The sequence below is a fragment of the Cebus imitator genome, unplaced genomic scaffold, assembly GCF_001604975.1.
Source record: "Cebus imitator isolate Cc_AM_T3 unplaced genomic scaffold, Cebus_imitator-1.0 Scaffold41, whole genome shotgun sequence".
Taxonomy (NCBI): Eukaryota; Metazoa; Chordata; class Mammalia; order Primates; family Cebidae; genus Cebus; species Cebus imitator.
In genome coordinates this window covers 7,304,321-7,316,607 of record NW_016107356.1, presented here as the reverse complement: position 1 = coordinate 7,316,607, position 12,287 = coordinate 7,304,321, and the positions used below count along the sequence as shown (strand labels likewise).

Here is a 12,287-nt window from a genome sequence, read left to right as displayed (position 1 = left end):
GCCCGCCAATCAGCGCTTTGCTGGCCGAGAGCGCAGCGGCCGCGCCCCTGAGGGTGACCGGAACCGTTCTCGCGGGAAGAAGGGCAGGGAGCGGCGCCCGGCAGCGGACGGAAAAGGGGGCGCTGGCTTCTCAGAACCCTAGGGAGAAAGTAGGGAAGGGCTAGAGTTGAGGAAATTAAGGACATTTGAGGAGGACAGGCATTCCCAAGTTATAACCTCCTGAAAGACAACTCCATAGTGCGACCTCCCTGCCCCGCACAGCCTGACGGGAGCCTCAACCCTCCAGGGCTGCCTGCGCCCGGGAGAAGGCCTCGGTCCCGTCCACGGCCGCGAAGCACGCCGGGAAAGCCGAGTTCCTCCCTCCCTACGCTAACCTAGACAGAAAAAGAGCATTTCCGGCGTAAGACTGTCTCTACGGAAAAGGTGGGGCTAGTCTGATCCCGCCTTTCACGCCTGGAGGGGGCGGGACGAAGGGTGACAGCCTTTCTGCCCGCGCTCAGGCCTGCTCCCGCGCCGGAAGGAGGGAGCCGTGGGGCGATAGCCTTTCGGAGCCGAGGAGTCTGTGGGACACAAGTTGCGAGGTCACGTGACCCGCTGTCTGCGGAGAGGGAAGGGGCGGGGCCCGGCCGGAGGGGCGGGGCGCCCCTCGTTCTCCCGGGGTCACGCGCGGCCGGAAGTTGCGGTTGCTACGGAGAATTGAAGATGGGGACGGCCCTGGACATCAAGATTAAAAGAGCGAATAAAGTTTATCACGCCGGAGTAAGTGGGGGCTGGGGTGGGGTAGGGGTGGAGGTGGGGTTGGGCGGGTCTGCAGGTTCCCCTGTCTCCATTGCCCTGCGCACGTCCCGCGTCTCTGGGCGGGGCAGGGCCGTGCCGCCAGGTGTGTCTCTGCCAGGTGGGTGCGTCCCCGGCAGGTGCGTGCGTCCCCGGCAGGTGCGTGCGTCCCCGGCAGGTGCTTCCCGTTTGCCCTGCCATGTGCCCCGAGGGAGGCGCCGCCGCCGCCGCATCTGCGGGACGTGCGGGGCAGGCAGTGGGCATCGGGGCTGCGGCTCTGCCAGTCTGGCCCCTTGCACACCCAGCGGTGGGCATTGGGCCCTCAGGCTTGAACTGCCGCCGTGAGCGCTGAGGGCAGAGTTGACGCCCAGACTCCCCTTTCCTTCTCTCCTAATGAAGATCTAATGAACGAAAGCTAAAACTAACCTTGGAAGCAGAAATATGTACATCTGGCGGCAGCATATATTAGGTGGCAATCACTTTTAACAAAATACTATGACAGTTACTCCTTTTTCTGTTAAAGTAAAATCTCGACTATGCCATTAACAAGTTTTGTGACATTGGCCAGTCAGTCATTTAACTTCCTTGGGCCAAAGTGTCCTTATTTGCAAATGAGAGTGTTGTAAGGTTCCTCTGACTCGGGGAATCTCAACCCTTTACCTCAGAATCAGTCACCTGGGGAATTTTAAAATATAGTTGTTCGGGCTCTACTCCCAGCTATACCGGTGATACATGTGCAGCTAGGGTTGAAATCACAGCTAGCTCCAACACTCTTTCTAATAAAATTGATAGTGGTTGGTCATATTAATGCAAAGTAATATCAGAAGGGACAGAATACCAGACAAAAGTCTTGGATGGATGCTAAAACTTTTGGGCAAAAGACAACTAGGGAAGCCTGGTATTTACACAAGCTCAAATGGTCATTCCCTTGATGGTTAATTACAAAGGGGAAAAGCAGGCTGGGCGCAGTGGCTCACACCTGTATTCCAAGCACTTTGGGAGGCCAAGGTGGGCAGATCACCTGAGGTCAGGAGTTCGAGACCAGCCTGGCCAACATGGCAAAACTCTTCTCTATTGAAAATACAAAAATAAGCTGGGTGTGGTGGTGGACGTGTGTAATCCCAGCTACCCGGGAGGCTGAGGCAGGAAAATAGCTGGAACCCGGGAGGTTGCAGTGAGCCGAGATTGCGCTTCTGCACTCCAGCCTGGGTGACAGAGCGAGACCCCATCTCAGAAAAAAAGAGGAAAAAGCTACCTTTATAATGGAGTCACACTGTAACCAAGCACAACAATGAACACCACTTTACCATCACAACTATTGAGACTAACATTCGACACCCCTTGGCCTGATGAACTGAGAGTGTCACAACTCACCTATGTCGTATTCCTGCCAAAAATGTTTAATCCAATCAGTTAATAAGGAAACAATCAGGCATATCCAAATAGAGGGACATTCTGTGAGACAAGTAGCCTGGATCAATGTCAAAAAAAAAAAAAAAAAAAAGGCAAGATAATTTTTTTAGACTAAAAGACTAAAGGGACATAAGAACCAAATAGAATGCTTAATTTCTGATAAAATATTAATTTGAATATGGACTATAATCATTGTGTATTAGTGTTGGATTTCTCCAGTGTAATATTTATATTTTGGTTATGTAGGAGAATATTCCACATGCTGGAGTATTTTGGATCAAAGTGTCTAGCCATAAACTGTGCGCACATATATTCATGCATGTGTGTGTATGGGAGAAAGAAAGTGAATGTGGCAACATATTAACAATTGCTGAATGAAGTTAAAAGCTACATGGGCCGGGCGCGGTGGCTCAAGCCTGTAATCCCAGCACTTTGGGAGGCCGAGGCGGGTGGATCACGAGGTCAAGAGATCGAGACCATCCTGGTCAACACGGTGAAACCCCGTCTCTACTAAAAATACAAAAAGTTAGCTGGGCATGGTGGTGCGTGCCTGTAATCCCAGCTACTCGGGAGGCTGAGGCAGGAGAATTGCCTGAACCCAGGAGGCGGAGGTTGCGGCGAGCCGAGATCGCGCCATTGCGCTCCAGCCTGGGTAACAAGAGCGAAACTCCGTCTCAAAAAAAAAAAAAAAAAAAAAAGCTACATGGGTCTGTTTTGTATTCTTTTTAAAAAATAACAGCTTTATAGAGATAATTTAAAATAAAAAATTTACCCTTTAAAAGTATACAATTCAGTAGTTTTTTAGTGTATTTGCAGAGTTGCACATTCATCACCATGATCTAATTTTAGAACATTTTCATCACCCGGAAAAGAAACCCTGAACCCATTAGCTGTCACTCCTCATTCCCTCTCCTTCCTGACCCCTGGCAATCACAAATCGACTTTGTCTCTGGAGTTGCCTATTCTTGACATTTCCTATAAATGAAATCTTACAATATGTGGCCCTTTTGACTGACAGGCTTCTTTTACTTCGAGTTATGTTCGGTGTTCATGCTTGTCACAGCATGTGTCAGTTTCTCATTCCTTTTATGGTTGAATAATATTCTATTGTATAGATAGACCATATTTTGTTTAACCATTCATCTCTTGATGAACATTGGAGTTATTTCTACCTTTTTGCTATTAATAATGTTACGAACTTTCTAGTACAAGTTATTTTTTTTTGAGACGGAGTCTTGCTCTATTGCCAGATTGGAGTGCAGTGGTGTTATCTTGGCTCACTGCAACCTTTGCCGCCCGGGTTCAAGTGAATTCCCTGCCTCAGCTTCCTGAGTAGCTGGGACTACAGGTGCGCGCCACCATGCTCGGCTAATTTTTTGTATTATAGTAGAGACAGGTTTTACCATGTTGGCCAGGATTGTCGTGATCTGCTGATGTTGCGATCCGCCCACCTCAGCCTCCCAAAGTACTGGGATTACAGGTGTGAGCCACAGTTTTTATGTGAGAGTATGTTTTCATTTCTCTTGGGTATGTACCTAGGAGTAGATTTTCCTCAGCTACTTGAACTTTTTGAAGAGCTGCCAAATTATTTTCCAAAGTGTCTGCACCACTTCACAGTCTACCAGCACTGTATGGGGGTTCCAATTTCTCTACTGCTTTATATTCTTGTAACTGTTCTGGAGCTTGGAAATGTTTCAAGATAAGAATGGGAGGGCAGTGACAGGAAACTATGTGCATTTAACTTTAGCATTCATTATTTCATCAACAAGTTAGCACATTCTCTTCAGAAATATTACTCCAGCTGGGATGCTGAGATATTTTCTGTGGTTTAAAGTATGATTAATGAAAAGTACATTAGAAAAGGTAATAAAAAGTACATTAGAAAAGATGCAAGCAATGGAATGGTAAAGTTGCCCCAGCAGAAGTCATACATAGCCAGGACCACTTCCTGTGGGTGGCAAAGTTTAAGATGAAGTCGGCTCTGTCCCGCTAGTTTACATCTCCTGGTGCAAGTATCAGGAACAGAATCTGCAGTTGATGGCTTAAGGCAGCTTCTTTCAACCTTCAGTCACTTTTTACACTTACATGCATTTTAAAAGGAAACCTTATATGGTGAATATAAAAGAAAAACCAGTATAACTTGTAAATAGATGGTTGCTATATTTTTTAAACAGGCAAACAGAAAAGAGAAAGTTATTAAACTAATTAATCAATTGACAAAAATCTCGGACGTGTGTGCCCATGACTCATGCAGTAGACTCCATGATCTGTGATTCAGGGTAGGTGAAGTAGGCAGCCAGCACTGTCATGGCTGCTTTCCAAGCCCCACATAGCAGGACCCTTGCTGCCTGTTCCTCAAGGAGGCCTCATTGACTGCAGACAGTGCCTGTGTCACGTCTAGTTTGCATTATGGTTATGGGAGAAGCGGCCCTTCTCTCCTACCCTCCTCACCCCCAGCTGGCTGCAAGTGGAGGTGATAGCATACACATTTTCTGTTTTCTCTCCACATCTCAGTGTGACAGTAAAGATTCAGTTACCAAAGATTTGACTTATCTATGGGCCTGCCAGAGCACTGTGCCTACAATTCTCATGGGTTGCTTGAGGTGGCTGCCACTCACTTTAGCCTGATCCTAAGCAGTAATGTCCCAGGCTTGAGGTCATAAGTGATTGTCTTTCAAGTGAAACGTGTTTGTCAGTGTAAGCACATAAAGCAAGCTTATAAAGTTCCAGCAGAGGTTCTGGGGTAGGGTTTGACAGCCAGGCAGTATCACTCTCATTTTTCTAATGAGGAAATGAAGGCTTAGACATGTTGAAAATTTCATAACCCAGCTAGACAAATTGAAGAATTTCACCACCCAACTAATGACAAGAGTGTGGACGCCAACTCAGATCAGTTCCAGTTCAAAGCACGTCCATTGAACACTATTATTCTGTCTTCCTGGGAGTGGCCATTTTTATGCAAAATACAGGAGATTGTAATATAGAAATTCATTTTCTAGGAGTGCTCTGAATAACATTGTGATATTTTAATGAAAAAAGACTGATATGACTTCTACTTTGAATATGTGCCGATTCTGTTATTGTGCTTTTCAGTATCTTAGTTGTGGAAGCATTTGAAAATGGCTTGATTCTGTGGACACCAGAGAAACCTAAGTTATACTTGGGTTTAAAATTGACTTTCTTTTTTCTTTTTTTTTTTTGAGTAAAAGTGCTCATTGAGAAAATTATTTTTAAAAAATTAGGCTGGGTACAGTGGTTCATGCCTGTAATCCCAGCAGTTTGGGAGGCTAAGGCAGGTGGATCACCTGAGGTTGGGAGTTCAAGACCTGCCTGTCCAATATGGAGAAACCCCATCTTTCCTAAAAATACAAAATTAGCTGGGTATAGTGGTGCATGCCTGTAATCCCAGCTACTTGGGAGGCTAACGCGGGAGAATTGCTGGAACAGGGAGGCGGAGGTTGTGGTGAGCCGAGATTGCACCATTGCACTCCAGCCTGGGCAACAGGAGTGGAAGTCCATCTCAAAAAAAAAAAAAAAAAAAGACAGTTGAAGCATTTAAAAAATATAAACATAATACATGACATGTTAAAACTATAAATCCCGGCTGTGTATGGTGGTTCATGCCTGTAATTGCAGCACTTTGGAAGGCCAAAGCAGGCAGATCACTTGAGCCCAGGAGTTTGAGACCAGCCTGGCCAATATGGTGAAACGCTGTTTCTACTAAAAATACAAAAATTAGCCAGGTGTGGTGCACACCTGTAATCCCAGCTACTTGAGAGGGTGAGGTATGAGAATCACTTGAACCCAGGAGGCGGAGGTTGCAGTAAGCCAAGATCACACCACTGCACTCCAGCCTGGGCAACACAGCAAGACTCTGTCTCAAAANTTTTTAAAAAAAAAAAAAAAAAAAGCTTAAGTATTCTACTTTATCCTGCTGGATCCTTAGTAAATAATCAGCTATAGTGAATGTTATAAGGACTCAGGGTATAAAATTTAGATATTTGAGCTAGGAGAGATCTTAAGATAATTTTGGGAGGTATGAACCTTTTTAGAATGTCGTCCTCTAAACTTTAAGTAGGTCTCTTCTTCCGCAGATAACCTAATACTCCTGAAAAAGCTTGTCCGCTAAATCATTACCTATACTCTTATATAATGCATAAGAAGCATTTTCGGAATTGTCCGAAAACTGGGATGGGATAAAAATTGTTCATGTAGCTCTCCACTTGGTGTTTTGTTGCCGCAGATCTTGTACCAGCCTGGGCCTGAGCATTGGTAAAGCCTGCTTGACCAATGCTCAAACGGGGTGTTTCGATACTGGACAGGTCTCAGCCTGTCTTGCACACCCTTCAACCCCTGCAAGCAGCTTGCTAGATCAACCTCACTCAGGGTGGTGGGCTTTTCCTCTGCCTAGTCCGCAGTGCAGGGCCCCTCCCTTATGTCATCTAGGAGTCTACACCTCTGCTGTTAACAAATGCCCGCAAGAAAAAGGAAAAAGGAGGAAACTTTATTTTCCAAGAAACAATATGTAGTCTGAAGACACGTAGCTTCCGGGAAAACGAAAGCAGTTAAGCCTGGGGTCCCCAGTGCACGGACATGAGGTTCGGGGTCCCGTGGAATGCCCGGCGCATGCACAGAGGTAACACACGTAACACCGTGTGTTCGTTTTGGTGCTGGGTTTTAACATTAAAAAGGTGGAATGCAGCTCTGTATGTCTAAAGGTGAACGACAGGGCACGGAGACGCTTTGTGCGCAGTCTCTGTGAGCCGGATGGAACCGGCCTGGGAACTGCAGCGCAGATCAGGAAAGGATGCTTGCAGCGCGCCTCCTGCGCAATCTGTGCTGCTGCCGGACCCCAAGGCGGGGCCAGGCGCCAGGGTCAGCTGCACTCACTGAAGTCAGCCACACTGAAGTCGCTGGGCAACGTTTTCCTAGAACGGGCTTGTGTCTGACCGCAGGCAGATCTCATGGTGGTTAACCTCGTAGTGTGAACGACATAGGGTTATGTGAGCAACCCTTCCCCGTGCTATGGCCGCTTAGTCTCTCTGCGATAATCTCGTCTCCACCACACACTGTCCAGCTGGAGCCGCGGGTACCATGTGCGGCACAGCGCAGGCTGGTGGGCGCTGCAGGCAGGTGGGAGCTGCAAGGAGCTGCACCGTCCCCTGCCTTGCGGCTCCAGTCCTCGCTTGGTGCTCCACCTGGATTCAGTAGAGCCCCGTTGTTTTGTCTGGACTCGGTTTCCAATCCATTTAACGCCGATCTTCCTTTCTGCCGGACCCAGCTGTCCCCTGTCCTGGGAAGTCGTGGCTGCCGCTGTCCTTGCTGCCCCTTTGTCCCTGTCCTCCCACGCCTCTGGCGCCCTTGCTCCCCACTCCTTTCCCTCCTCTCCGGTTCTCGCTTCCGCTCTTGTTCAGGGCTGCCCATTAGCAGGGCAGGGTCCCGAAAAGCTGGAAGGGGATGCCAGTTTGCCATTTGCTTTCCACTTTCATTTCAACTGCACTGGAGTTTGTGGCACCCTAACGCTCCCCGTTTAATAAGTTCCTTTTTTCTTTTCTTTTTTTTTTTTTTTTTTTGGGGGTGTTTTTTTTTTTTTTTTTTTTTTTTTTTTTTTACTTTGTAAGTTGGCTGTTTAGCATATTGAATTGTAAGCCAAAAAAATGCAGACATTTCTGACTACTACTCTAAAGTAGTACTTTGTACCATACTTTTTTTGTTTTTAATAGGTGAGTGAATTATTGTAAATCAAACCCTCATAACCCTACCCAGGTCCCGCTGGAGAGGAGACTGGAAGTAGGATCACTCCACCTAGATTTCGGGAGAAGACACTACTCCAGAGGACGCTGATGAGGTTTCATGGTTTAGTAACCTCATGCACTGTGGGGATGTCAGAAGACCCCAAGAGAATGTTCCACTGCCATGTCTGAAAATTGTGTCCCACAAGATTAGATTTGATAGTATTTTCTATTATTGTACAACTCAAAATATCTTCTAATTTCCATTATGGTTTTTTTGACGAGTTGTTTAGAAATGCGTGCTTCAATTTCTGTTATAGCAGCAACTCTTGTCACGCATAGCTTTATAACAATTCCTAATTTTAATCTTTAAATTTTAGAAAATTTCTTACAAGCAGAATTAGAAAAAGAGTAACAAAGTGAGATTATGATGGGATAATGGAATGTCAAGTCTAATTGTCAGGAAAAGACAGAAGAACATGGGAATGAAAATCAAAATGGACTAAGGATTTAAATCTAAGATCTGAAACTACGAAGCTACTAAGAGAAAACATTGGGGAAATGCTCCAGGACATTGGTCTGGGCAAAGATTTCTTGAGCAATACCTTAAAAGGACAGGCAGCGAAAGCAAAAATGGACCAATGGGACCACATCAAGCTAAAAAAACTTCTACACAGCAAAGAAACAAAGTGAACAGAGTAACAGATGAATGTTTTCAAAATTTAGTAATAACTGGCAATAGTTTACAAACATATTTTGTATGTACCTCTATCAAGCACTGATTACCTTCTGTTGTAGTGAATTTGTTCTATGTATATGTCCACTCAGTTAAAGTATTTAGTTTTGTGTATCTTTGTATTCCTGGGCCTGGCAGTACTTGCCACCTAATAGGTGCTCAAATACTGTTTATTAAATGATGAGTTGAGACCTTAAAACATTTAAACAAAATGCGTAAGACTGATAGTTTTATAAATGCATTGATCAGAAAGGGGAAACTATGGTATTGTAGGCACATTACGGGTTTTGCTTTGTAATTATAAATAATATTCTAGGTATCAATTCTAGACAGATGTTGGTAAGATTTATTCTTATTTTGACATCCCCAGAGCTACACGTTGGACCCTCCATTACTTGTATTTGCTTTGGGATAGTCATTCTTAAGATCATGAGTCAAATAAATTGGGAGTAGAGATCCCAGAATTCCTAGAAATGTGGTTTTCTCTCTGATTCAGTAATAGAATATAATAGAAAAGTGTCTGGGATTTGATTTCCTAGGGCCTTCATCCCAGTTCCTGTGCCTCAGTGTAAACATAGACCTTTTCTCCAAGCTTGCAGCCTTGCTTTCGAGGCACCTTCTCCCTAAGCATCCTTCCCCTTGGCTAGAAAACTTCTTTTTAAAGTATTTTATTAAAATAGAGATGAAATCATGCTATGTTGCCCAGGTTGGTCTCAAACTCTTGGCCTCAAGCAATCCTCCTGCCTTGGCCTGACAAAGTGTTGGGATTACAGGCATGAGCCACCACACCTGGCCTAAAAACTTGACTTCTGTTTCCAAAGACCCATGTGTGGTATGAGATAATCAGAAATGTGTTAAAAATTCCATAATTCCATACTTCCAGTGAAAGATTAAATTTCCCATGGAAACACCTAACTAATACTGTTTTATTATGAGGCAGACTAGGATAGCCTTTTCCATCTCACAGAGTGCTTTAATCCTTCCATATACTCTTAAGAGGTGGCATTTTCCTCATTTTGTGGTTCAGAAGACTGAGACCCAGGGAATTCAGAGACATGCCAGCGGCACTGATAAGAGCAAATATTTGAACTTTTTATTCCTAAATCCAGGATTCAGTGTGCCTTCTCTGGGTCTTAATTCTCATCTGTAGGATGGAGATGATACCTACTCAAAGGCTGTGTTTTAAAAATTAAATTAGATAGTGTTTTAAGACACTTATTCTAGCTTCCAACACCTAGTGGGGGTCGCAGTAGTAGGTGGTAACATTATGTTTTTTCCACGCTTTGAGGTCTGTTTGCCCTTAGAACTGTCCTTTGTCTGCCACAATGCTAGTCACGTTGTTGGTACACCCTCCAAATGGCATAATGAGTGCTTGTCAAATATATTCCCACTGTCTACTTGGAGGAAGGGGGGTCAGTGACCAAGGAGAACATACAGAGGTTACAGCACTTTTGGCCCTGAGTGCCGAGGGTAATTTTGGTATTGCTGCATGCTCCTTTGTTTAGTGCAGTAGATGTGTTCTTGATCAAAAAGTTGGACTCAAATGCATTGTAAATTACTTTATGTCTTGAAACACCATAGGGGAGCTTATTGATTGGAAAAATCCTGCAGTAAATCTTTCTGTAGTGTAAATATAATTTATTTCTTTTTATAAATTTAGAATGTTTTACGTTCTTAAATCCTGGCACATGTACTACTCATGAAAATGACAGTGTTAAATATTATGGTTGTGAGAAACATAAATAAGAGATTTACTCCCCAGCATAGCTAGGTTACAATGAGAAGAAATTTATATACTGTGGACTGACTACTGTTACCTTAAGGACCTCTGTACTGCCTTGAATTGGCCTGCCTATTATTTCTTGTTAAAAACAAAAAGGAGAAACCCTATACATAACAGCTCATTATTATGAACAAAAATTGCAAAGCTAAAATGGTGTTTTGTTTTTTTCAAAAAAAAAAAAAAAAAAAGCTTAAGTATTCTACTTTATCCTGCTGGATCCTTAGTAAATAATCAGCTATAGTGAATGTTATAAGGACTCAGGGTATAAAATTTAGATATTTGAGCTAGGAGAGATCTTAAGATAATTTTGGGAGGTATGAACCTTTTTAGAATGTCGTCCTCTAAACTTTAAGTAGGTCTCTTCTTCCGCAGATAACCTAATACTCCTGAAAAAGCTTGTCCGCTAAATCATTACCTATACTCTTATATAATGCATAAGAAGCATTTTCGGAATTGTCCGAAAACTGGGATGGGATAAAAATTGTTCATGTAGCTCTCCACTTGGTGTTTTGTTGCCGCAGATCTTGTACCAGCCTGGGCCTGAGCATTGGTAAAGCCTGCTTGACCAATGCTCAAACGGGGTGTTTCGATACTGGACAGGTCTCAGCCTGTCTTGCACACCCTTCAACCCCTGCAAGCAGCTTGCTAGATCAACCTCACTCAGGGTGGTGGGCTTTTCCTCTGCCTAGTCCGCAGTGCAGGGCCCCTCCCTTATGTCATCTAGGAGTCTACACCTCTGCTGTTAACAAATGCCCGCAAGAAAAAGGAAAAAGGAGGAAACTTTATTTTCCAAGAAACAATATGTAGTCTGAAGACACGTAGCTTCCGGGAAAACGAAAGCAGTTAAGCCTGGGGTCCCCAGTGCACGGACATGAGGTTCGGGGTCCCGTGGAATGCCCGGCGCATGCACAGAGGTAACACACGTAACACCGTGTGTTCGTTTTGGTGCTGGGTTTTAACATTAAAAAGGTGGAATGCAGCTCTGTATGTCTAAAGGTGAACGACAGGGCACGGAGACGCTTTGTGCGCAGTCTCTGTGAGCCGGATGGAACCGGCCTGGGAACTGCAGCGCAGATCAGGAAAGGATGCTTGCAGCGCGCCTCCTGCGCAATCTGTGCTGCTGCCGGACCCCAAGGCGGGGCCAGGCGCCAGGGTCAGCTGCACTCACTGAAGTCAGCCACACTGAAGTCGCTGGGCAACGTTTTCCTAGAACGGGCTTGTGTCTGACCGCAGGCAGATCTCATGGTGGTTAACCTCGTAGTGTGAACGACATAGGGTTATGTGAGCAACCCTTCCCCGTGCTATGGCCGCTTAGTCTCTCTGCGATAATCTCGTCTCCACCACACACTGTCCAGCTGGAGCCGCGGGTACCATGTGCGGCACAGCGCAGGCTGGTGGGCGCTGCAGGCAGGTGGGAGCTGCAAGGAGCTGCACCGTCCCCTGCCTTGCGGCTCCAGTCCTCGCTTGGTGCTCCACCTGGATTCAGTAGAGCCCCGTTGTTTTGTCTGGACTCGGTTTCCAATCCATTTAACGCCGATCTTCCTTTCTGCCGGACCCAGCTGTCCCCTGTCCTGGGAAGTCGTGGCTGCCGCTGTCCTTGCTGCCCCTTTGTCCCTGTCCTCCCACGCCTCTGGCGCCCTTGCTCCCCACTCCTTTCCCTCCTCTCCGGTTCTCGCTTCCGCTCTTGTTCAGGGCTGCCCATTAGCAGGGCAGGGTCCCGAAAAGCTGGAAGGGGATGCCAGTTTGCCATTTGCTTTCCACTTTCATTTCAACTGCACTGGAGTTTGTGGCACCCTAACGCTCCCCGTTTAATAAGTTCCTTTTTTCTTTTCTTTTTTTTTTTTTTTTT

The 12,287-nt window shown here is 45.5% G+C and overlaps 1 protein-coding gene across 2 annotated transcripts in view; it reads left to right on the top strand.

The window, feature by feature from the left end:
- The first annotated feature begins 267 nt into the window (after nt 1–267).
- VPS26C (VPS26 endosomal protein sorting factor C) overlaps nt 268–12,287 on the top strand; it is a 46,887-nt gene continuing 34,867 nt past the window's right edge. For both annotated transcript variants that reach the window (XM_017526239.2, XM_017526238.2), the window contains exon 1: nt 268–759. In XM_017526239.2, the coding sequence (XP_017381728.1) occupies nt 703–759 (57 nt within the window). In that variant the 5' untranslated portion in view covers nt 268–702. The remainder of the gene's footprint in view (nt 760–12,287) is intronic.